General features: G+C 41.6%; 2 protein-coding genes across 3 annotated transcripts; one reads left to right on the forward strand and one right to left on the reverse strand.

Moving 5' to 3' along the window:
* Positions 1-329: 329 nt before the first annotated feature.
* AMN1 (antagonist of mitotic exit network 1 homolog) lies at positions 330-13119 on the forward strand. Its single transcript, XM_021539997.3, is given in 8 exon segments — positions 330-367; positions 369-500; positions 3793-3925; positions 6184-6328; positions 6695-6912; positions 8299-8355; positions 9953-10064; positions 10634-13119. Coding segments are annotated over 8 exon segments (882 nt in total). The 5' UTR covers positions 330-356; the 3' UTR covers positions 10708-13119.
* A 575-nt stretch (positions 13120-13694) lies between these two features.
* Positions 13695-21350, reverse strand: ETFBKMT (electron transfer flavoprotein subunit beta lysine methyltransferase). 2 transcript variants are annotated; one of them, XM_021539996.2, is made up of 4 exons: positions 21314-21350; positions 18112-18551; positions 15443-15573; positions 13695-14722 (listed from the first exon to the last, which is right to left on the reverse strand). In XM_021539996.2, exons 2-4 carry the CDS (start codon positions 18429-18431, stop codon positions 14358-14360), a joined length of 816 nt encoding a protein of 271 aa, XP_021395671.1. In that variant the 5' UTR covers positions 18432-18551; positions 21314-21350; the 3' UTR covers positions 13695-14357. The 2 variants fall into 2 exon arrangements, with proteins under 2 accessions (XP_021395671.1, XP_077639488.1); XM_077783362.1 differs by lacking the exon at positions 21314-21350 and adding an exon at positions 18801-19920.
* Between the last annotated feature and the right edge of the window lie 5573 nt (positions 21351-26923).

The raw sequence follows: 26923 nt of genomic DNA on the forward strand, positions 1-26923 counted from the left end.
AACAAAAAAGAACAAAAACAAAACCAAAAAATATAACCACCAGTAAACCTAAGTGAGAAACAAAGACAAAATTAATTGCAGGCCGAAAGAGCTGGCAGACAGCAGGCCCGTATCGCTGCAGATGGATGGCGCTAATAGGAAAGCCGGTGCTGCGGGATGTCGCCACTGACGGCAGCAAGGAGCAAAGAGCGCTTAAAAACACTGCGGCCCTTGCGGAAGGGCTCCCAGCCTCTTCCAGGCTTGGGAGAACACTTTCTGCGGGCTGTTAAGCTCTGGGAATGGGGAGTGAGAGCCGCGCTTTTGCGGCTGCGGGAGGCGCTCCGGGGCGGGCCGGGAGCAGGACTACATCTCCCGTCATGCCGCGGGGCGCCGCCGCCATCTCGGCACCGACCGCGGCGCTCCCCGCTCCCCCGCCGCCTGCCTCGGGCCGCGCCGCGCTCCCCGCTCCCTGCCATGAGCTGGGACGGCGCCGGCGAGGAAGTCCGGCTCCTCCTGGACCTGTGAGTGCCGCCCCGCCACGCCCCCGGCCTGGGCGGTGGCCGCGAGTGTGGCGCCGCGGGAGCGGTGGCAGGGGGTGCCCGCGGGCTCCTGCGGAGCGGTCGCGGGGCAGGCGGCGGGGAGTGACAGGGCGGGTGACGGGATGTGGCAGCGAGGTGACAGCCTGTGATCCTTGACAGAACCCCGTGCGCAGGCACGGCTGAGCATCCCTGCCTTCACCTGGCCCCAGAGAAGCCACTGAATGGGGTTTTTGCTCTGAGGTTTTCTCCGTATTGATACCGAAATTGGCTAGGAAAGAAATTTTCTAACCCAATTTGAAGTATTAGAAAGCAGGCATTCTTTCTTGCATAGCTGGACGTATCTGGAGGGCTTTTCATCTATGACAGTTTTCAAAATGTTTATTCCATAGTGCTCATACGTATTCTTTAAAGCAAGCATGCTTCCCGGCTAGTACATAAATATCACTTTCCGAGAATTAATTTGCATACATCCACACTGGCAGTCCTTTTGTGGTCCTAGAGGGTCATCTGAAGGGGTCTCTGGTAGTCACCAAGTGTCCCCGGTGTTGCAAAGGGTGACTTTGCCTTGAGCTTCTCTTAGGACATGTGTGGTTGCTTCTTGTTGCATAACTTCAGCATAAAAGCGACTGTATTCCTCATTGTCTGTTTATGCACTGGTTCCAGCTACATTTAACATCGTGTGTGTCAATTTTTTTTATTATTTTATGTAATTTGCTAGTTATATGCTCTATCTTGAAATTCCCAAGGGGAACTGAACATTTCTATTCTCTGTGTTATCTGTCAATGTCAAATTCCTTTGTGTTCTGGAGGAAGTTAGAAAAAAAAAAAAGCACAGGAATAAAATATTTCATTTGAAAGATAAAAGAAGAATAGCTAGCAGAGAGTACAGTTAGATTGTTATTCATACCTTAAAACACTGAAGATAAGATTATAGTTGCCATGGTGTAGCCCATAAGTGTTTTATAGTTTCCTATAAAGTAGAATAACTGTGAAAACCTTTATAATTTAAATGATTAATTATTTAAACTGCAGATCAGTATTGTACTATGAGAATATCTACTAGCTTTTTGAAAAGAATGTGATTAACCTTAATAACCATTCAAGCTAAATTTAATATGCCATGGTAAGAGACAGTTTGCATAGCTCACATTGATTTCCATGTATCTGTGTTCAGTTTGGAGTATTTTCTGCAGATTTGAAGTAAGTTGTTGGTTTAGATTTAGAGGCCCCTTTTGAAGCTGCATTAGTGAGACAAGCCCCTGCTTTCTGCTCACCATGTTACACAGATCCTGCCTGTGAGCAGGTTCACATTTCTGGTCTTCAGCCATGATAATAAATGGTGTGTTTATTGTCTTTGACAAGAATTTTTTTTAAAGGTAAACAACTATTCTTAATTTCTGCAGTCAAGTAGAGGAATGTTATATATAGATAAGCTGTTCAATCTCAAAACAAAGAATGTGGATGGTGTAACCTATATGTTCTGAGACAGAGCTTGGCACAGGCTTCTCTGTTGATCAGTCAGCTGAGATCATCCAGCAGTCAGTGAGGTTCTGTGAAGGCATGGAATTCTTGCACATCTCTGCAGGAATGAGTTACGGGTGATCCTGGTGTATGCTTGGGTATATAAGGGTGTCTGCAGGCAAGGCCTGGGTTTAACTGCCCAGGTTATGCTTGAAATGTCTCTTCTATACAGTGTCCTCTGCAATGACCTGCGAGAGATGCTCACCCTACATTGTATGAACTTCAGTGATTTTTTAAAATGTGCTTCCCTGCTGGAAATCTTGCTTTTTCAAGTCTGTGCTACCCTTCAGATTTTTACAGCATTAATATTTTGACCTCTTTAAAGTTTTGGGGTTTTTTTGGTTGGGTTTTTTTTGTTTTGTTTTGTTTTGTTGTTTCTTTTTTGTTTGTTTTTTGGGTTTTTTTTGTGTGTGTGTGAGTTGAATTTCCTGCAGTTTGGTGGCATCCTGAGGCCAAGACAAAGTTTTGTTGCAAACCCAATTGCCTGTAGGTGTGAAATACAAAGTTGTGTTTCGTGTCGGTAAATAAGGGCAACCTGTGTAATTGTAATTGTGAAATGTGTGGAACACGGCCATGGGACAGTTGTAAATATGAGTTCTAATAAATAACTGAGGAAAGCATGGAAGAAGGCTTTTGAACCAATCTTTTGTTTGCAATTAACTATTGTAAGTCTTAAGCTGTTTTGAAATAAGAACCTTTGAATTATAACTTTAGAATGTTGCCTTGTATTAAGGATTTTTAAACTGTAGCTTTAGAATGTAAAAGGATTTAAACAAAAGAGGGAAGTGAACCTATCCCAAGTTCCAAATGAAAGAGTGAAAATATCCTGGAAAAAGAAGATGGATGTCAACGTTGCTGATTAATGATCCCAGAAAAGAGAAGCTGGACATCACTATCTTAGATTAATGGTCCTAGAAAATAGAAGCTGGACCCCATATCTGGAAGCTGGACCCCACCATCTGGGATACACATCCTGGAATGTACATCCTAGGATATTGAAACCTGGAATAGATCATAATCCAGTATAGAATTTGGAAAGGAGCCAGATATCACCATCATAGATTTAAGATCCTAAAGTATAGAATGATGACATCAAAAATGGGAAATAGAAACTGCTGAGAAAAGCTTATGAATATGCATTAATATGACCAATAAATACCAGCCAGCCCAGCAATCAGTGTGCAGTTGGAGGGGAAAGCCCCCACCACTGTACCCAGGGCTGTCTTTGCTCATACATGACCAAACAAATTAATAAATTATTACATTGAGTTTCTGCTTGATATATTGGCTGAGTCAAGCTTCTCACTTCTAACTTAGGGACTCTAGAGCTGTGATTATATGCTAAATTTAATTTGGCATTACTCCAGGCTGCTGCTGCCCCCTGCACTCAGCCACTTGTCCTGGCAGTGTTGTTTCTGTGTCCTCAGAGTTTTACTCAAGGGGATTTTCATTCAGATCAGACACTGAACAGCTCACACTGCAGCTGTGAATTTCAGAGACAGCTTGAGGAATGCACAGAAAAAAAATGGTTAAGGGGCTGATTTTTGCTTTCACCGGCTTATGAGTTTCACAGAAGGATCAGCTTGATCCCAAAGTGCAACAGCTGAATCAGTGGTAGCATGGAACAGCTGAAACTGGTAATGTCTGAGGGAACCATAACTAGATGCAGAAGATGACAATTTATGGCTTGATTGTTGTAGTTCTACAGTGTAATGCTTCTTTTTGACTGTACTGTAACTTTTCTTTATTTCAGATGCCTTCAGTGTTTGACAAAGAACCTTTCCAGATACTCTGCAGATATTAAGTCATTGCCACCCAATATAAAGGATAAACTGATTAAATTAATGAGTAGGCAAGGGCAAATTACTGATGCAAATATCAGTGAGGTAAGAATCCATTCAAAACTATACTGTCTGTTTTGGGAGAGGAAAGCAGCCTCTCTTGCACACCTGTCTGTTCCTGAGTGTAGTGTGTTTCAAGATGCTCATGCATAATTTATTTTATATATATATATATATATATATATATATATATATATATATGTTATATAAAGACTTCAGCAGCTTGTTAGAATTCTGTTGATAGAATTCTACTGACACTAAGCACACAGTCTCCATATAATTTATTTGAGTTTTGGTTCCTTGAAATATAATGATGGCAGAGCTAGGAATTGATAGTTCAAATTCTCCCATTTCTTTTGCACACTGATGTGTTTCAATATGACCCCAGTTAATGACATTTCTTCAGCTGTAAATTCAGGGGCACATCTGTTTTGCTGCCAGTTTACTGTTACCTTGTTCAGCCTCAACGGGAGGCGTGAGAATTGAAGGAAGCTAAAGGTTGGCCTTGGTGAAATAGAAGATGAATGACTCCCTGTGCATTCCTGCTTTGATTTGTAACTCAAGAGACAAATATTATCAGTTTCTCAGAGTCATGATAGTGGAGCCAAGGCTAAAGGCAGAAGCACTGTGGAAAACTTAGAAACAAAACAATTTGCCTTCAAATAAAATGATTTTGTGCTTACGCAAAGTAATTGTTTGAGTAAAAATCAAGTTCTTTGGAAAACTTTTGACTGGACAAAATCTGGTTTAGCCTAGCTTTTCAGTAAGGAATAATTTCAAAACGTCATAACATTATATAATTAAAGCCATGTGATTGTGTATGAAGGCACAAAATCCATTAGGCTATTTTTAGTCTGGAAATAAACTAGAGACTTTAATTTACAGATTTTTATGCTGTCTCTTCCTAAAGTCTCTTCTGTCTTCATTAGCAGTTCATCAGTGCCTTCTCTTGGAGCCTATTTTCCATGTGACCCTGGGAAATTCTGCTCTGGTTCTTTTTTCATGTGTTTTTCCTTACTCCGTTCCTGCAATTTCCTGCAATTATATCCTTAGTTGTCATAATTTTCCTTGGGTATATTATACCTTAGCTTTCTTTGCTAGCAGTTTCCATTTTATTCATATTCTTCATATATTTTCTCTGTTTTTCAGAGTTTTTTAAAAGAATTTTGCTTGAAGTTAAATTTCAGTTGAAATTCCGTTAATCTGAATTTTTGTGTATACTTCTATTTAATCTCTTACTTCCCTATTCTTGTCCAAACTTGTGTCACCATGCATCTTTTCCCCCCTTACTTTGCTTTTTGCTTGTAGCAGCCAACCACATGCATGCCAAACTCTTTATTCTAAATTACTTTTACCATAAAGTTTTATAAAGCCATTCAGCATGTGTCCACAGAATATAAGCCTGTACTTTTAAATGTCTTTTTTTTATATGCTGCATCTAGACAACCCTTTTGTCTATCTAAAAATCTTACATATTTGCAAAACAGCCAGTTTTCCTTGTAGTATCTTTATTGTACCTTGATTGAGTGAACAACTGGAGAAATAGGCCTTTAACAAGCCAGTCAAGTGTGCTGTTATCTTTGCTAGTTTATGGCAATTTATGTTTCTATCCCAGGGAGTTAAGGACGGGAGTGACAAACTGAAGGGAGTATCTGGCTATTGTTACTAAAATCTAAGGCCTTCCACTGCATTGGGTCTAACTTTCATAAATATTCTCTTGGGAAAAATGTCACAAAAATTCCAGTCTGGGTCTTGTGGGTGTGAAAGATCCCATTTAATGAGGATTTGGTACCACTTCATGGTATGGTAATGAGAGTGCTTGTTTATGAGGAAAAGTATGTGTGTGGGTGAGAAAAATACTTTAGGGGAAAATACCTTCCAAATATCACTCTTACCTGTTATGCAGGTTAAAGTTTTGATCAAAGTCAGTATTTTTTTTTTTTTTTTTTTTTTTTGCGCTGCAGATTTCTGCCCCCAAAGTCGTGCTAAAAAGTGTGAGGGCATTGTCTTGGGTACACATGTAACAAATGAACCACCAAGATTGTGTATCCATAGTTTAAGTAGTAATGTGTTCCTGCTCCATATATTGCAGAGACAGTTCATGTTGTAGGAGCTGAACTGTTGCACAAATATACCAGATATTCTTTAGTTTTTAGTTCCTAGGACTGGTAACCCCACCCTCTATTGCAAACTTCTATCTGATGTCTAATATTACAAAATATTTTATATCAATATTTTATATAAAAATGCACGTGTTTGATGGCATAGCAGAGTTTGACTGAAATGGTGGGTTTTTATTACAGGTATTGCACCCTGCTGTGGAGTCTCTGGATCTCCGAGACTGTGATATTTCAGATAAAGCATTATTGCAGCTTAATAACTGCAAGCAGCTGAAAAAAATCAACTTAAATTCTTGCAAGGAGAACAGATTTGGAATTACTTCAGAAGGTGTGTTATCTGTGCACAGATAACTGGGATCTTATTTCTGGCTTATTTTTCATGTTAGATTGGAATAAATTGCGAAGAATATATCTAGGGTAAATATTGCTTTAAAAAAATCCCCAGTGCCACCCCAGTACTAATTAAAAGTCTATGCAGTGGTGTAAATTTCAGGCCTAGAGCACTAATTATCTTAGGAGAGAGCTATCAGGTTACTCTCCTGCTAGATTTCTGCTAAAACCACACTATGCTCAACATGTTTTCCACTTTATCTTAATTATTCCTTCCTTAAAACTTGTTCCAGAGCCTTTGGACTCAGCATGCTGGTTATGTTAGAGAATTAATAACTCTTTCAAGTGTTTGTTTCTTTGGCAGGAATCATAGCACTGGCATTATCCTGTCCCTACTTGCGTGAAGCATCTTTCAAAAGGTGCTGTGATATAACTGACAGTGGAGTTCTGGCTCTTGCACTCAACTGCCAATTCCTACAGATAGTGAACTTGGGCAGCTGCTCAGGCATCATGGATGCATCTCTGCAGGCCCTAGGAGAGAACTGCAAATTTCTTCACAGTGTGGACTTCTCATCTACTCAGGTAGCTATGGTGGCAATTAGCCAATTGACTTTTGTTTGGGTTTATTTTAAGATTGTCATGATAAAGTTCAAAGGGGATCATTGTAGCTCTACTCTTGACAAGATTTAGCACCATCGTTTATTTCTAATTTCTGCCTCTTAAGGAAAAGGAAAGGTATATTTTTCTTATTAGTGACTGGAAAAATACACATTTTGGTATTAGAGCATGTATGGTGAACCAAAGATAAACTTTGGTAGAATCTACCTTGTTTTTGTTTTTTTTTTCGTATGTTTATTTAATGTAATAATTTTCTTTAAGTTGTAAAGTAATCCAAAATATTCCATTTAGAGAAAGTAGAATCTTGGACAGATTATTGCTTGCTTTCAGTTAGGACAAACTGATGTGGGTAATAATCTAGGATGTCAAACAATACAAGCCCCTAATGGAAGTAAACACTCCATAATTAAATGATATTTTAGGAGTGATTGTACTTGTCATAGTTGTATTACAAAGTCAATGCTGAAAAAATGACATTTTAAATGTCAGAAGTGGCAGAGAAGAGGGTTTAACAACAGTGTTTAGCATGAGAAGGGAGAGACAAGCTGCAAAAGCAATCCTGTAACATATTTCATAATTACAGGGAGATAATGAAGCAAGGGAAAGGTTTTTTGCAGTAAGTGTAGCATTCAATTGACGCTGATGGTGAGTAATTATGTTGAACGTGTGTCCAGTACTGAGCATTCACAATGAAATGTCAGTTCTGGAAATCATGTAGGAGGTTCTTATTTTAAATGCTATTTTTCTTTTGATTTTTCCAGAAGTAGAGTATTAAAAGTCTTAATATTTCATTTGGTAATTTTTATTTATTGCCAGTTAACGGTTATTTCTCCAGACTTCCTTTATTGCTTTTTTATTTCCTTGCTTCTCTTCCTTTATAGCAAATAGCTGTTTTCCTGTGTGTATATTAAATTAAGTAAAAGCTTCTTCAGTAACTACATGTTTACACTTTTTTTTAAACTTTTCTGCTATGATTGCTTTTTTCCCCAATCTAAATTGGTCTAGATAGAGCAGAAATGCTTTTTAAACCTATAAACTTAAAGTGCTATGCTCTGACCATATTCGTGTACCCACTGTTCAATGAGACAAGAAAGCTGCAGAAATAGCAGTTACACAGTTGGAACAATCCTTGCAGAAAGCCAGGCTGAATCAGGTGGCAGGAAGATGAAACAATAGAATGAAAAAAACCCACCTTGGATAATTTTCTCTACTAGTTCCGCTGAGAAGAAAATACTGTAGTGTTAAGTGTATTCACTGACTGCAGGGAGTGAATAAATTAATACAATTTTTGCATCCAAATAGCTGTGTTTGAAAGCATTGAGCTTTAATCCATTGTGGTTTTTTCCTCAGGTGACAGATGATGGCGTTGTAGCATTAGTGAGTGGAACATGTTCGACGAATTTAAAGGTAACTGACTTAACCTAGTAACAAAGGGATAAACAAAAAAAGAAACACCTGCATTTTAAAATTATAATTACTAATTTCAGCAGCATTACTTCTGAGGGAGGGTTTTTACTGACTGATGTTCATTTCTGTCCTCTTTCAAGATCCTTGGAGTTTATAAATTGCAAAGACTTTCCAATAAGACAGTGTTCTTTTTACTTTTACCCTATGATCTCCAAAGTATATTTTACCAAATCCTAATTTCACTATTCACTAATCTCACTAATTTCATTTGATGGTCTTTTTTTGTGCATTTCTTCTTATATGTTATATTTATTGACAGGTAAGGCAATTTAGAGGAGGGGAAAAGAAGTTGATAATAATCTGTTTCCTTATTCTGCTTTCCATCTTTTCCTAACATGTACAAGAAACAGTAATTGTACAGCTGCCGAGCAAGTAGAAAAGAGCAGGGTTTAGTCTAATCTTGAAGAAGTTCTTTGATTTATTTTAGGAACCATGTAGATAAATAGATATACCAGAAATTTCAGCAGAGGCTATTTTGGGAAATTTTGGGAAACACCAGAATTTAGTTTGGGTTCTGTTCTCCTGGACAACCAATTGTCATACGCAAGTGATGAGACTCAAACACCATGGAATCTCATTGAAGAGTTTACTCAAATGTTTTGAGTGGTGTGTGTGTGTTGGGAAAACTCACCTTTGGTGCTGGAAAATATGAAAGTTTGACAAGAAGGTTTTACAGATATGTATGCTTGGCAGAAAGCTCTCTGAATGTAGAACCTGAGAACAGAATAGAGATGGAAGCAAGTTTTGCTATAGAAGAACAATAGATGTCTAAACTGGAATTGCTGAGCCAGTTGACTGGACAACTAAGAAAGCTAAGGTTAAGTTGAGCTGGAAGGAGGTTTTATGACTAGAGCAAAGGATATATTGACCACAAACAAATAAGATGTTTTTACCAAGCAGGAATAGGTCTTAAGAAAACAGAAAGGTAACAGAGGCAAACATGCCTATGTGGCAAATAGAAAAAAGGTCTAAGAATTTTCCACTGAAAGAAAACAGAAAAACAACTTTAAGCTTAACTGTAACATGCTAACTCATGTGGTTGGATAGTAATGACCATAATATGGCAATGATAGTAGTTGTGATAGGCTATAGGCAATAGTAAAGGTATTGTGTATGATGCTGATTGGTTGTTGTGTATTAAGATGCTCAGCAAAGAAGAATATATAATGCGTTGTAACCAGAACTAAAATGGCTTCAGGCTTGCCTGTAAGCTGTAGCTGGCAGCCATAGGCATAGCTCTGTTACAATAATATCTTCTATACAATAAGCAGCATTTTGAAGAACTGCCTGGAGTCCCACATCTCTCGTCTCAGGCTCTTACACTTCATGTTTTTAATTTAGACTCTTTACAGAAAAGCTGTCTTATTTTTCCTTAGGGTATTTTCCTGTTCTGTACAGGACCACATATGAGGTCAATGCATAGATGTCATTATTCCTTCTGGCTGGGGATCTCTGAAATGGGCTGGGCAAAGGAAAGCTTTGCCTCTAAAACTCTGAGTGCTTTAATAGGCTGTTGTCATTCCTGTTTTCCTGACAGGAGATCCACATGGAGCGCTGTGTGAATCTGACGGACATCGCTGTGGAAGCTGTCCTTACTTGTTGTCCCAAGATACACATTTTTCTGTTCCATGGATGCCCACTGATAACAGGTAGATCTAATCACAAGGAGATAATTATTTGCTGATCATACCTTCTTGCTTTGTGAAAAGTACACTGTACTCTATAAGTAATCCCAGACAAAATAACTTACTGGATAAAATAATCATCGTATACTGAGATTTTCAAAGCAAGGAGAGTTTTTGTTTTGAAATGTGGCAGCAGCCTTCAGAGAGGGAATTTTTTTGTTTGTTTGGAAATCAAAATTTTTTCCCCTTCAGCATGCTGATGAAGACCCAAAGATTTCAGAAAAATATTAGCATCTTAAACCCTTACTCTCTTCAAAAAGTGTGGAACAGCATCCATTCAAGAAACAGTGGAATGGAGTAGGACAGCCTATGGGTGTTTTAACTTCTGTTGGTTGGTGATGCTTTACAGTTAGGTGATTGAAAAAGGAACCAAGAGTGTTTGGATTACTACAGATGTATCTGAAATGTGATATTGTGATAGCAAAAGAAGTATAAATGCAGATGTAGAATTCCTTTACTGTGTTGTGTACCTGTTCCAAACACCACCTGTACATTCAGAATGAATAACAAGAAATTATTTTGTTCTTTTTCAGATCAGTCCCGAGATGCTTTGGAGCAGCTCATCATATCAAACAAAATCAAGCAACTCACATGGACTGTTTACTGATTATTTGTCCTGTACATGTGAGTGTCAAATTTACAGGTGGGAGAACTCCTTCAGCAAACAAGCACCTTGGAAGAACTAGCTGGTGACTTTTGTTCTGCCAGGTTGCATCCCTCCTGCTTCCCACTGGAGGTCTCCGTTGCCATTCCAGTCCTTGCCTGTGAGCCTGGGCTTCCCTATTGTCTCTCCTTGGAGCCCTGTCTGTCTTTGCGTTGATCAAACTTCATTAAGAGGAAAGTTAAACTGTAATTAATACTACAGGGCCGTTGCTCAGGTTTCCCGCAGTGCTGGATTTGGCTGCTACTTAGTATCCTTTAGCAATTTAGCTGCAAACCCAGTTTAGATGAGTCTGTGTTCTGAGTTTGTATTTTGGGGTGATACTTGCAATTAGAAGTACCCAGCCCAAATGTAACATTGACACACAGCAGTGGCTGTGAAGTTGGGAGTTGAATCTAACTGAAATCAATAGCCAGAACTGGTGAATGGAGGTGCCATTAACAGTGATACAAATGTACTTTCAGTAGTAACAAAGAATCTCCTTTCACCATTTACTTTTGCTAGGTCTGGAATAAAAAACATAGGTACCTTTCTTCTGATGTTATTGATGCTGCAGGTTTCTGTTCTTACTTACCATCAAATACTTGCTGGATTTTTACACATCCAAAAGTACAGCCTGTGAATGTGTAAACATAAACTTGCTTTGGAATTGTTATGGTGACTTTACAAATTTCAGAGTAGTAGCTGTGCCCAAGAACAGGATTTTACATATGGGCAAATATTTAATTTTTCCTGGCTTTTGCCTGGGTTTCTACATGAAAATCCTTTTAGGGAACAAAACACTGGTAGTCATAAGCATACCTGTGAGTGAAATAGAACCAAATATAGTGTCTGAGCATGGACGGTAGAATGTGTGTTCTGCTGTATGCAGTTCATTACATATCCAGTGGCCCCCACAAGCTGACAATATCAGTAATTTTATTGTTCAGTTATAGTAGTATTGGAAAATAAGTTTTGAACTGTAGAGTGAGTTTATTACATGATGGAGCAGTGCTCTCATCACAATTATAAGTCATGTTCCTTGGCTTTCTTGAACCATAACCTCCAGTCAGAATCCTATGATTTGTGCATGAAGCTCCTTAATGCCAGACATTTTAGCTTTATAAGGGCATGAAGCACATGAGGTTCATCCTCTGGATCTGGAAGTAGAAGGGTTTAGCTATGGTGGTCTAACATGGATTTGATGACATCTGGAAACCTAAAGAATTTAGGCAACCATAAGGAATATGTTTACTTTACCATTTAACTCATGTCATAGCCACACTTAAGAGTTGCAGAAATAAACTAGTCTTATATTAATCTCTTTAAAGTTCAGGTCTAATTGCATGGAAGGTATTTTTTGTTGCCGATATTAAAGGATATTATGATGTCTGACTATAATCTCTGTTCTTCTGTTGATTATATGGTTTTTGAAAGTGCAAGTCTATATAGAAAGTTGTTCAGGTGTCAGTAAAAGTGTATTTTTCCAAGACCAGCACCTAAATCCCTTATTCTTGTTGCATGGCTCAGTCCAGTGATGGGTGTGTTCCTATGATCTCTGCGGGTGTAATTGCACCATTACAAACCACTGGTTCAAGGATGAGTTGATTTTGCTACAGTAGCTACAGGCATCCGACAGTTGTCACTGCAGCAGATCTTTGCACCAGATAGAGGCCTAATAACCTGATCTACTAGGTTGTTTTGTTTTTTTTTTTCTTTTTGCTGAGGAGTAGTTTATTGTTATGCCCTGTGGAATCCCTGGGATCAATCAGGGCCCATCATTCCTTTGAACTCTTGGACAATAAATCTGTGTTGCACTATTTTTGATATTGAATCATATAGCTGTTTAGGCAACTTTGTGAAACAGTGCTACTGTTCATCTCAGTGGCAAAGATGCCTTTCTTCTCCTTGCTAATACAACCTTGGATTTGTCATGTTGAAGGCAAATGCAGCTTTTATGTGTCCTTAAGTGCGCCTGTAGATTTACCACCTTCCCCTACAGCCTCTTTTCAATGTGTGACTTAGTGGTACTTCCTCACCTGGTGCTTAAAAAGCTGTACAACACTGCAATGCGGTAACACTAATTTTAGGTTTAAACGTTTAATGTAAGTTACTTTAAATCCTTCACCATTAGAGCTTGAGTCTGCCCTTACTCAGACTTTGTGTTTTGTATTTGCATAACTCTACTGGACTGGTTTTTTTTGGTTCACAGTAATTTTCAACAGAAGTTTACAGGCACTGGGTGAAGTGGGAGAAGAACCTCATGGATGTGCTTACTACATCATATTCTTGATTGTTTGGACATTGTTACTGTTGTAAGCCTTGCAGAATATTCATATATTGTTATTAAGATTAAAGTTTAGAAGTTGGCTGTTTGGATATTTCTGAAAACTTGTTGGATTATAGAACCATGTACATCTGACTGTGCTCCTAAACCTCCTACTTCATGAATACCATGGTTTTCTGAGTGAGTACCACACACTTTTTCACATTTGTAAGCTTTCACCACAGCACCTGGCACCACTGCACGGTGGTCTATGGTGCAGTTATTAGTTCCCTAACACTGCTTGCTCTATAATGGACTGCTAAAGTTGATACTTCCTGTAAGACTGCTCTGAAAACATTGGTTTCTTCTTCAAATGGCTACAGTTACAGCATCTTACCTGAGGATCAGGTCTTTTTTTTACCAGGTTTGGCAGATGAAACTGGTTCTTAGTTGGCAGATAAAACTGACAATGATTCTGGAGTTTGTCCAGTATCTCCTCAGGAGACCAGCAAAATAATTTTATCAGACTTGTATTCCCTGTTTTTGTTTCGTTATTCTCTGTTTGTCACAGAAGTAAAGACTTCTTCATCTTCAGCAGCATCCCAAGGTGACAGATTGCAAAGGGTAATGTAGAGAATGTAGATCATTTGACCCTACTCTCAAGGGAATGAAGTTACCCTCTAGCTGGTACTATTTATTCACTTTCCATTTATTAAAGCTTTTACACTGGCTGGCAGTCAAGAAGCAGCATTTAGATTTGGGTGCAACTCCTACATAATCACTCTGTCAGTTTCAAGGAAGAGGAAATTTTTATTATAGAGGGAAAGGGGGAGATTCAAATTAGTTACTTTGACATTCAGAAGAGATACCCAGAAAAAGAGCAAGGCACTTCAAGTTGAGCATATTATGAGCTAATAATCTAGTGGAGAATTTTATGGAGGACAGCAATAATTTTCTATATTTAGAAATTTTCTATAAATAAGCTGCAAAAGCCTGTGGAAGCACTGCAGTAGTCCTTCAGTCACAGCCCTCTCCCCACAGCAGTATGCTGGACATCCAAAACATTTCACAGTAATGTCAGCAAGACACAAATACACATGGGAAACATCAAGCATGCAAACTTCTACATGTAAGTTGTCTGTAGATCTGCACTACAATGCAGGCCCCTTTGCATGTAGCTTTTACATCAAATCGAGCAAAAGCCTCAGTGAGCATGATTTAAATCAGTCCAGTGAAGGTACAGTAAGCTGGTTTACTTTAACAGATAATGTTCCTTGTTTCGTTCCCATTTTCATGGTATATACCTGCAAAAAGCCAATCAAGTGAGACAAAATCTCATAGAAAGGCAGCTTCAAGAATCATCTAAGCTGTTTGAGGGCTGATAACTCCAGACAATACTTGATGTTAGCCCATTGTTTTCTTGTCTCGTATACTCAGGCAGTGAATATTCTATAACTTTGTGCAGCTGACTGCGAATGCTGTGGCTTAAAAACTGATGCCTGCCAGGGTCACCAATCAGCACTTCAGTCTGGTGAATCCTGATGCACTTCTGCAGCCAGTGATGCAGACCATCAGCAAGCTGTTGATCATAAAACATATCTCCTAGAACTATGAGGTCCCAGTTGCCTGCCTCTGAATTAATGATGTTCTTAATGGTGATGGGGAAGGGATTCAGGTGGTTCAGTTCACAGTTCAAGATCATTGCCATTCCTGCAACTGAAGAAAAGTCAAAGGAAAATTGAAGTTACATTTTAGGATTCTGCCATTCAGCCCTTGTACATATTTCTGTGACACATCTTTCAGTTTCATCTCTTAAATGTGTTCATCCTATCTAGGGGGCTTCCACAGTTTTTATTATGAGTCAAAATCTAGCATGAAGTGATGACATTTTATCCTTATTACACCATGACACAGAATGGAAGAATTTTTCCTAGAATGGATACAAGTGGAAACCAATAATAGAATTGAAATAGAATACAATAACTACTTTAATCTATGGATATACTTCCTTCCTAACTAATGAATAATTAAATTATGAATAAACTGTATTCATAAATCAATTATGGAAAGACAAAGCCTAGAGGAAAAAGGCAAAATCTAGGCCCTGACATACATGAAAGTACAGGAAAATGCTGTGATCCTACAGAGAAGCCAACTTGCTGCTTGTGCTTGGAGTTCTCATCCAAACCAGATGGTGTATGGGCAACACTTGACGAAGTTTGCTGTTTGTTCTAGGGAGCTATAGAGATACACCTGGGCCAAGAGAGGCTGGTACAACCCAGCTTCCAGTACTGGCAAAACCCATTCCTCTTTTTAGCATTCTTAGGATTCTCTTTGGAAATTGAGTTTCTCCCAGATGGAGCAAAGAAAAGTCAGTGTTAAAGGTGCTTTAAAAATTAGTAAGTATCTTTACACAGAGATGAAAAAAAGCCTTACTAGGGTCAATGTCATTGGCAAGGACTTGGGATGCACCGCTCATCACAGCAGCTATTGCTGTTGCTCCACATCCACTTCCAAGATCCAGAACTGATCTCCCTTTAACCACATGTGGATTATCTAAAATATACCTGGAAAAAAAAAGCTGTTAAAGCAGTGAACAAGATCATGCAAATTTCTTAGGTTTACATTACACTGCATAAGACTTTTTTGCCAAACATGCAATGAAGTGTGGTACCTTAACACTATTCCACATGTGCAGCTGCCACAAAACTTCTTGTCTCAGCTGATATAAAATCAAGAACCATAATTTTTCTCCCATAGTGTCCTCCCAACCCATAAACAAGAAATTCAGCCAAGTAAGCAACATTTTATGTCAATCAGCTCCTTCTCTGACAGGTGAGCTTTTCTGTTAAGTAGACACAAACTGGTAAGTAGACACTTCTAGATAACTAGAATTCGTCAGAATGCATGAGAAATACTGAAGCAAGTATTTGTAGAAATTTAAACCAATCTGACTGAACAAACATGATGTGTTCATAGTGAATATGGTGCCCACCCACCAATCTGAAACACTGCTTATGCAACTGCTTGGAAGAAGAGGAATTTCTCCTCTTTCTTTTCCTGAGCCATGCAGATAGAGATGCAAATACTTTTGAGACTGCTTAGTGTTGTTCCTGAGTAGTAACAAGAAAACGAATAGAGATGTGGTGAGCAGAAAGGGTATCTTCATCTAATTGCTGACACCTGCCAAGAGAAATCCTGAAAAACCTTTATGCTGGAAGTGGAGAACTGACAGAAGGCAAGTAGTAGTTATTGTTAAATACTATTAATCACATTATAACCATTGCAGAGGGTTCAAAACTTTAACAATTGCCTTGAAATTCAGTTTGCTGCAGAGAGGAAAGCCCCAGGTGTCAGGGAGAAGAGCCCTGGGTGAAATTAATTACTGCAAACTGCCATAATTTTACTACCAATTTCCATAACTTCTTGTGAAGTAGAAATAAGAAGGGATTCTACATTTGTCTTATCTTCTGACAGGGAGAGTGATGGCTGACTTTTCACAGAGGGCTAGAGGTAACCACAGCTTTTGCAGTGGGACTCCAGTGCAGATAATTGTAACAAAAATGTTAAGACTGGTGTATACTGAGAATGGCTGGATGGAAATGTCTGGGCCTGAAACACCAGCAGGAATGGCACCAGCGGGCCTAGTAAGATTGTCAAATGCAGAACAGATGTTTAACAGCATCCCCCTAAGGCCATCACTCCCCTAAGGACAGCCCCTAGTTTACCACCAGGACCAAGGATAGTGTGGGATCTCCACAGAAGTGCTGTGTTTCTCCTTTCATGGGGCTCCGCTGGGATTTGGCATGGCTTTCCATTAGTGATTTGTGTAGGGCACAATGTGGCCCTAATGCCCAAATGCCTTGTTTCCAGCTGAGTGGTTACTGAGTTGCTGCTGCTGATTGTGGTGACTCAGGACAGCTGGATGCTGCTGTATCCCCTGGCTCAGTGTACACAGTGTCTCTGCCCTCCTGGGTTAATGAGGAATCTTGGATTACACCAAGAATAGCTTGAAATAGGAGACTTCTGATGCTATGGAAACAGCTGTGATAGGAGGACAGTTATGGAGGCAACCACATGTTTTTGTGCTCCCTTTTAACTCTTCCATATTATGCAACTGATTTCTGACATTTCTTAATACATCAAACCAGTGCATAAACAGCAAGAAAAGTAATGAAATGCCAGATAATTATTATTGCTACCCAAATATCTGAGCATACAAATAATATGATAATAAAATTAATAGATTAACTAATCTATTTTATTTACCCCATGTTTAGGAGCACTTTAGTTCATCTACATGGCATAGTCAGCTCATAATTTAACAGTAAGACTCATCTTTTACCTGGTCAAAACTGCCTTCTTATTTATGCTTTCTTGCAGAAAAACAGTAACGCCCCAGTTCAGATTCTTCCCTTTCATCTATGTGGGACTCTCTGACAGCTTGTTCTCTGCTGTAAAAATTAAGATTTTTTTTTTTCTGCTGTTTAAGTGAGAGATTTGATTTCACAAAATAAAAGAACTCTAGTTCTTGGGAATCAGGAACATTAAAAACATTTTGACAGTCAGTGGCCAAAATCAAAATGTGGCTTCTGATGTGACGAAAATCCACAAAAAGTCACAATAATAAGGCTGCTGAATCCTAGATGAGGAGAGTTATTCAGGCTAACCAGCACTCCAAGTGCATCAGCATTAAACTGCTTTTCTCAACAGACCACAGGCACATCCACACTCCTGTCTGTCTCCAACAAAAAAACCCATACACATTATGACAAAATAGCAATCCTCTTGTTTGGAGTGATAGAATCAAACAGCTCGCTAGGTTTTGATAACAACTGCACAGTGCTTCTATGGAGCCAAATTTAGCCCCATTGTCACACATGCATGGCCACTGATTGTAACAAATTTCTATTTAAAAGACACAAGTCATTTTACACAGCAGGTGCTGGAACTCGCTGCCAGCCAACAGAGATTGGGACACTCCAGTATAAGCAGAGGAGGATGGATAATGCACCCATAAGAGGCAAACACACATCATTAGGAACTGCTACAGAGCCACATCTGGCACACTGGACTTATCAGCTGTGGTGAATTTTGCTGCATACCTGGAGAGGGCTTGGCCTCCTGGCCAGTAAATTGCCCAGAAAGGGTCCCCATAAGGCCACAGGTCAGGTTTTTCTCTCCAGAACCTGCAGTGAGGGGTGAGGAGGCGCAGCCGGATCTCTGGTGTGAGATGCCCACTGTTGGTGACCTCGGTGTTCTCCTCCAAAAACGCTCTCACCTCAGGGTCCAGAGACTTGCCTGCGCTCCAGTGGCAGCAGCGCTTCCAGCACAGAGAGGGGCCTCCCCTCCTGCCTCTCCACACCTTGGCAAGGGTGTTCTGCCTGCCCAAGAGGAGGAGCCACTTCCAGCCATGGAAGGCCATGCTTCCCCAAGGACACCAGCCGTCCTCAGGAGAACTCAGAGCACAGCTTATCTGAAGCAAGTGATGAAGCTTGAAACAAACTCACAGGATGTAGTTTTTCATAGTGATGGGTGACAATTCCTGAAAGGAGAAAAGTGCTACGTAAGTGATGTTTGTTCAGTGACTTCAAGGCTTTGCACCACCAGGGACTTTAAGAAGAGGAGATCCCTGTGCTCTTGTGCCTTGCCCCTGTCCAGTTTTAAGTCTAAAAGAAGTGGTATTCAAGGAAGAAGCTATCAAGAGACCCATTCAGAAGAGTACTCTGAACTTATCCAGTGAGAAATGACCAGTTAGTGGAACAGCAATAGAGCAAAAAACTGAATGTGCAACCTTTTAACATCACTCTTCCCTGAAGATATACACACAGCAATCTACTCCCATTTAGGGTTCTTCCACTGAATCCTCATATTTTGCAGGAAGACTCTGGCATTGCAGGGCCTGTGGACATAGCAGTGGTTATCAGTAGGTTGGTTGAAGAGACACGATTAATTATCTGTTTCATAATGGTGATGAATCTTTATACAAAAGCATTTTTATAAAGGCAAGCAATTAAATTATTCCCTCTCTCTCCCTGAGATTTATCAATCTGCCAGCTCCAAAATTGACAAAAATAGGAAAAACTCCAAAAGTGATCTTAACCAGAGTTAATTCATTGCATTTCAGACTGTATTTTAAAGGACTGGTTAGTCTTATGGCACAATAGTCTCATGTGGATGCTGTCAGTTGTAGAAGAAAGCAGACCTCCATCCCTGTAGCTCACTCTGAGACACTATATAAACATGCTCCAAGCCGTCTAAAGAGAGAAACTGAATCCAACACATTTAAATTAAGTTTTTAAAAGGTGTTACATTCAGATTGGACAGCCTTGTCACACCACTCAAGATGTGTAGTCCACTTCACACAGGCAGTGAAGGAGAAGGAAAGATTGGTATGTCAGAGTTTAGATTCATTTAAGAATCAAGAGCATGGAGAGTGGAGAGCCACAGTACTGCATGGAGAGGCAAAGGGAGAGCCTCTCAGCACTTTATCACCAAACTTTCCTCACCTGCCTTCTCTTGCAGACCCTGGGCCTTTCCTATGCTGATCCTGCGAGTACACTCAGCAAGAAGTGGCCTGAAGGGAGAGCAGCTGTTTTCCAGCCTCCCTGCTTAGATCTCCTTCACCATCCATTAGTATTTCCATACATTTTATTCCTTCTTCACCTTGCTCTCTCATTTCTTTTCAATAACTCAGACTTCCTTGCTTCAGGGCAGAGCTTTTGAACCTCCCCTGAAACTGGCAACCAGAGAAGCATTTCAGGCCTGTGCTTCCACAATAGCAAGACTGCAAGTACAAACAAACAAGAAACAGAACTCTATTGCTTTCTCTCTTCTGCAGTGGTTTTCACAAACCAGCAGAATAATGTGTGAAGAAAAACAACTTTCATCCCAGCCCTAATGATTTTTCACAACAAAAGAATCATGGACAACTTCAAGCTGTGCAGGTTGTCCTTAAAATTAGACAAAGGGACAACAGGAAGAATATGCCAGTGAAAAGAGTCTTAACACTTTGCATTTAATTAGAACAGTTTTTCTTTATTTGTCTATATCTTTAGAAAAAAAGTCATACATGTTTAGTGGTATTTTTGTTGTGTGCTGGCCTCTGCTTTAAGTACTAGCTTTAGTTTCATCACTTACTAAAACGTTAAGCTGTGAACTTCACACTCTGCTATTTAGGCTGATACTCCCACTAAATCTTTGTTTAAATCATTGGCTAAAGGCTTAATGTTTCTATTACAAATAAATACACACGATCAAACATTTTGCATTTTTCCACACTGGAGAATGCCATTCAGCAGAGTCCACGTAATTAATGAATGCAATTAGCAAATGCTTTCCTTCTTGAAGGCAGAGCTCTATAATCTTCATCTGCCTTAGGGAAGCATGATGGTAACTGCAATCAATTGAGAGATAAATCTTGTCAGCAAATGCTGTATGCTGGCTTTTCTCCACGAATTGCTGCAAATTAGCAGGGCTGAGATCCTGTCGCGTTTATTTTGCATAGCCTGTCATGATGGTTACTCTCCTGAAATTAATCGTCAGTACCTGCCAAGAGCTCAGTGCTTAAGATGCCAAACTGAGCTTAAATGCTTAGTGAGGGAAAGCATTGGGATGGACACTGTGTTTGACACTCCTGGCCCGTCCATCTTACAGGGAATAAAAACAGGATGGATATCCCTGTGTTTGACACTCCTGGCCCATCCATCTTACAGGGAATAAAACCAGGATGGGTAACAGGATGGATATCCTTGAGTTTGACACTCCTGGCCTGTCCATCTTACAGGGAATAAAATGAGAATGGATAATAGGATGGATATCCCTGTGTTTGACACTCCTGGCCCATCCATCTTACACGGAATAAAATCAGCGTGGATATCCTTGCATTTGACACTACCAGCCTGCCCGTCTTACTATAAATCAGTGGACGAGTAGAACTTGGACCAGAAGACAAAACGTAGCAAAACACGTAAGAAAAACCTCACCTCCCCCACTCCAAAAAAAAAACAACCCCGAAACCCTAAACAAAACCGCAATTTCTATGAAATTTAAGCTCTGGGGGGTTTGTTTTGCTTTTTTTTAGGCAGCAAGAGCCGTCCAAAGCCCAGCCACCCCGCCCCACCTTGCCCTCGGGGGATGCCAGCCCTCCCCACTCCCGCCCGGCGAGGGAGGCAAACCGGGGCCGCCCCGCCGCCATCGCCGCCCGGCCCGCCCGGCAAAGCGGCCGCAGGGCTCGGCAGCACGGGCAGCTCCCGGCCGGGGAGGGGGCAGCCGGGCCCGCTGCCCGGCCGGCCCGGCCCCACGTACCTGCTGCTGGCGCCGCCGCCGCGCCGGGGCCGGGCCGCGCTCCCGCCCGCCCGCCCGCCCGCCCTTAAAGCGGCCGCGCCTCCGCTGCAGCTCGGGCCGCTTCTCCTTCCCGTCCTGCGGCGCCTGCCCCGCTCCGAGTCCGCACCCTGCTCGGGGCCTGCGCTTGCTCCGCTCCCAGTGCCTTTGAGAGGCTTTTCTCAGAGGCGTGCGCCAATGCGAGCTAGCCCTGCGTTTGAAAACGTTGATAAAAATGCACGCGGGGAAAGCAGCGATAACGCACGTCCCAGCTGAACGGCGGGGGGAAGGAGGGGGTTTTTCCCCTTCGTACATCAGATCAGGGGCGCTGTCAATCCGGTGTGGCCCAGGGGAAGCTCTCCAGCCTCTCGGAGACAGCAGCAGCTACCGCAGCGCCCGGTGCCGGCTCTGCCCCTCGGGCAAGCGGGACCTCTGTCCGCTCCTCTGCCGCTCCCGTCCCGCCTGCTCCATCCTCAAAGATCCCTTCGCTTCTTTCCCCAGACCCTCTCCGGCGTGGACAGGAGAGAGGGGGCTTCCCGTGTCCTTGCTGTCCCTCAGGAGGGCACAGCTCAGTGGCAGGAAAGACACACCTACACCTACGAACGCTGGTGTTCCCTCCGAAACCTCGAAGTGGCCGCATTTTCACGTGGCAGTGACTGGGACACACTGGCGTGGGACAAGGCACAAAACCCCCCTGTATCCCCTCCAATTCCCCAGTTTCTGAGGTTTACAGAGATCTTCCCTAACGGGCTCACTTCCCTTTGAGACCCCGGAGATTCCCCAACAGCTCCCACCTAGTCGCTGCTCCATCTCCAGTCCCATCTGCTGGGATTTAGGCAATACGAGCAGCTTCTAAAGGTTCTCTACCTTCCCGGTGGGACAAAGCACACCAAATTTCTCGCGCTGCGTTTTATGAAAGACTTCTGTGCATTGCCTGAGGTGATGATTCTGCAGCCCTTGGGGTACCAGGGGTTTAAACCGGGCGATCCCTGAGCCCAAGCCTGGGTCTGCCCAAATCGCTGAGGTTACGAGGCCATCTAGTGATCTGCGAGCTTGTTACAATTAAAATGTACTCTCCAGGGTCGGAAAGCTGCTTGTAAACCAGGATCTCTTCTTTAAATGCGGGTGATCCGCAGCCTCCCGAGAGAAGTTGACCCCTGCGTGTTGGGCTGTAGAGTGACCAGACAGAAGCTGATGTCCTCCGGCCACACGAAGGAGCCTGGAATCCACAGACATGTTAAACTACAGGGATACTTGCATGCCTTTTACTCTTCTGAAGCAGGACCCACACTCAGTCTTTTTAGAAATGACCCCTTGAATGGTATAAATGTGGACCTCCGTGTCTTATTTGGTGTGGATCAAAGAAATTATTTATTTAATGTGGCCATTATTTCTTGGAGCCCCTAGGGGAACTGTGAATTTCCAAAGGTCTTTCAGCAGCTCTTGCTGGTACGTCTCCAAGAAGGGAGGTATTGAAAACACTCACAGCACCCAAAATTGTGAATAAAGCATATATTTTGAAATAAAAATTGTGAATAAAACATGGGGGTTTGTGCCCTCTAGATACTCACCACCATGCTAGGAATAAAGAACTTGGTAATGCTAGCAACATCAGCTCAGGATGTCATGTAAGATATAGTGCCAGGATACTGACAGGTGATAATACAGCTCTTCCTTGCACATTTTATTTTATGCCTTACATGGTTCTCATGGAAGCTTTTACACATAGATCACCAGCCTCTTTGATTGATGTTTTAACAAGTATCTCCTCAGATCTAGTTTTTCTGAACTCCTGATACATGACTTTACTTAGTAGCTATATGAACCTCAGTCAAGTCACTGCTGTCTAATACAGACCAACATCACACTTGAAACGGCAGTTCAAAAGGATAGAATCATAAAACCACAGAGTGGCTTGTGTTGGAAGGGACCTTAAAGATCATCTAGTTCCAGCCTCTCAAAGAAGTCTGGCTGCTCCCAGCTGAGAGATTTCTTTGGTGAAAAAGAAGGGTTAAAGTCTTTGCTTCCCAGGGACACTGGCAGGGATGTTAGAACCAAATTTTTTTCTCATTTAACTACAAGGAATTAGTTGTGATTGTACAGATTCCTAGCGTGACATAAGAAAGCTCCAATACCAGTGATAGCTGCTATGCCTCTTGTGAGAGTCTAGGTGAACCTCTTAACCTTTCAGGACAAGGTTTGTGCTGATTATTTCAACACAGTATCAAAGCCTGTCATCCATGAGAAAAAGAGTTTAATTTCCAAAGGCTTTTTGCTTTAGATGGTGACATCTTAAGAATTTCAGCTACAATTTCTGGTATTCTATGCAAACTACCAGAAGTGTGCTGGAATTTGCTCTGAGGACAAGGACGTCTTTGATCACCACATAACATTGATTTGGTGTATCATGGAGGAGTGCAACACTTGCAAAATGCAGTTGCAGAGTAGCACACAAGGGACTCCTGGGTGTCCAAGGGAATTAGGGGATTACTGGCTGATGCTACAACTGCCCAAGTGTCTGGGGAAATCTTGTTCAAGCCAATTAATAACAAAGAAATGGAGCTGCCCAAGGACAGAGAGGAGGGCAGGGCAGAGAGGAGCTACCCTCACATTAGCAAGCCCACAATTCATGAATCTTCACAGATACAAAGGTTAAACTCAAAGGAAGGCAGGCCAGTGGTTCAGCAGCCAAGTGCCCTCCCCTCCAGGTCACTCTTCCAGCTGGTGCAGGTGACAAGGCCAGCTGCTCCACTTTGCTGTGGTGAAAAGACCTCAGTGGAAATTCACCAGGGGGAAAAGGGATGGATTCAGGATGCTGTTGATTTGTAAAAAGCATTCCAACAACTCAGTATGAACAGTCAGGATGTACACATCAGGCTCAATTTGTGGTTGCCCAGAGGCTGTGGAAGCAAGTCATTATCAGAATGTAGCTGGTGCAAGTCACTAAGGTAAAATTGAAGCTGAGAGCTCTAGCTAGGTGAGGGAGAGGCAATTCAGTTATTCTGTCATGCCTTCAGCTACAATCCAATTTTAGAATAACAGTACGTCTTTTGCAGTTGAAGAATAGACATCTTAACATAACAACAATCACATATTACCTGTGATGTGTCTTGAAAGCACCAAATGTGCTTTTCATAGGATTACCCTTCCCCACTGCCTTGCCAACTGCATTAGGTTAGGAGCAGGAAGGAGCAGCAGCTAGCAGAGATGAAGGCATCAAGTGCATTCTGGTAGTGGTGGCAAGAAGGGGAATCTGTAAGGTGCAGCTATTTTTCAGAGTGGAGGTGGGATGAAGTGAGGACAAACTGTAATAATCTGACCTTTGTGCTGCTGTAGATTCAGGGTTTCTGGCACGGAAGATCTCTGTGAGAGCCTTGTTGCTAAGAGTGAGAAGTTGAAAACTATTATCTCTGAGCTCATTCTTGATTTTGTCTTTTGTTCATGTCTGTGGTTGAAGTATTCTTGGCCTTAGCTGGCTGGATTTATCCATGTGCAGTCAGACACAAGAGTACATTTTTAGCATGAATGAAGATTGGAGAGATGCACAGAGTCAGGCGGCTTTTGCTTCTCTTTAGTCTATTTTTGGATACTTGTTTTTCTCTTAAAACTAGAGGGTTCATATTTTCAAGTGCTGTTTTTGAGCAGTTAAAGTCTCCTTGAGCTAGTGGGACTGTCATTCTCATATATCTCATGCAGCAACAACCTTTGGGCTCCTGAGTTTCTGGTCGCAGCAATATTTTGTGATAATCAGCTGAGTAGTGGTTGTGCCTGGCATCAGAGCCTTTGTTTGGGAGTTTTGTAATTGTTTTAGGCATTTTTTGTGTGTGTGTTCTGGCAAAGCCCTGAAAGATGGTGGAAGCTGAGTGAATTTGGGCAGCTAGGGAAGAAGGCTGCTTAGGCACCATGGGGTCTCTGTTCTGGTCTCCAGACAACAAACAGCTAAGTTTTCCTGAATGATACAAAATCATTCTTCATTACCTCATCCCTCCTGACTTCCTGGGACAGTAAAACCAATCCCATCTGTCTTCCCTGTGGCTTTGTCCCACATTCTCCCCATGTGTGATATATCAAGGGTGATATGCAAATCTCATTATTTCAGTGTATATATTAGTCCTTTGCTTTTCCCAGACAGGCAAAAAAAGTGTCAAAGACCAGAGCTGAGCCAACACTTAGTCTGGAGCATGAGATCATGACCACCAGCTGGGGCCCAAATGCAAGTGATGCTTCCCAGTCTTGGCTCTCTGTGTTGCCAGGCAGGCTGGGTTCACTACTGTGTTTAAACCTCTTATTTGTCTTTGACAAATTCTTCTTCTGACTAATTTAATCTCTTTTCTCCAGATAGAGTAATTGCTCCATCTTGCTCCAGAAACAAATCTTGAAACCATAGTAGCTTTGGTCATCTATTTTAAGGATCATGCTAACAGCAGTTGGTGCCAAGAGGCAAGGTAATCAAATCAAATTTTCAAGGAGCTGCATCAGTTCAGAGCAGCAGGTTTGCTTTTACAATTCAACTTTTCCAGTTTTCCACTGGTGATCAGATCCTGGCACCAGCAGAAATTTTCATTTCGTCTTCGACATGTTAGTCTGCCAGAAATTTGGACCTGGGGACAGAGAAGACAGTGGAGATCTGAGACAGACAAGACAAACAGGTGGTGCTTATTCTCTAGAGCATCTAGAGGAAGCTCTCTGCCAAGGACCTGACACAATATACTTCCTCTTTTGGCTGATGCTTGCTATTGTGTCTTGGGAGGGTGTCAGGGTCCTCAGGCAACTTAGCTGTCAGTCATGGTCACAGGACCTGTCAGGTCACAGGACCTGTGCTATTCATTCTTTTGCATTAATATCCAGAGGACATAGAAATCAAGTGATACCCCTGCAAGGAAAGGAAGGGACACAACACTCCTCTGCAGCACTGGCCAGCTCCCTCACATGATGAACAGGGTGAAAGTGAAGTTGGATGTGACCAAGGACACAAATAACTGCTGTTTATGCACATGGAGGCATGGAAAAGTCATAAGGAGCTAAAAAAAATTTTGTCTTTGAACTCCTCTCAATTTTCATCGATATCCTACAAAGCATTAGCTCCACTGGCTTTCTCGTCCGTATTTATGCAGCATATACTCTAAAATGGTGTGTTTGGCATGCCTCTCCTTTAGGATACAGGCAGTTCTGTCACTTTTGTTTCAACAGATTTCAAACACACTTGTGAACAGATGAATTCACAAGGGCTGGAAGACTTCAAAGGTCTTTTCCAACCTAAACGATTCTATGGGCTTGGTTTGCAAAACAACTCAAGCTGACATTAGCCCATGCCTTTGTCCATTTCAAGCTTCTGCAAGCTCAGTGTGTTGGCAGTACACTGCAATTTCTTTCTCTGCAGCAGAGGACGTGGTGCAGCAAGACCCGAATGGCTCCTTGGGAGGAGCTTGCTTCCAGCTGGACCTGTTACCTGCAAGGCTGGGCAGCTTGCAAGGAGCTGCTTGGACACCTCCTAGTCACAGCTCCCAGAGCTCTGAACAGCAAAGGGAACCTGAGAAGCTCCAGCCTTGTGCTGTGCCATCTCTCATCTTGGGTTTTATCAGCTGAGGTGTCAAG

This window comes from Lonchura striata, chromosome 5 (genome assembly GCF_046129695.1).
Source record: "Lonchura striata isolate bLonStr1 chromosome 5, bLonStr1.mat, whole genome shotgun sequence".
Classification (NCBI taxonomy): Eukaryota; Metazoa; Chordata; class Aves; order Passeriformes; family Estrildidae; genus Lonchura; species Lonchura striata.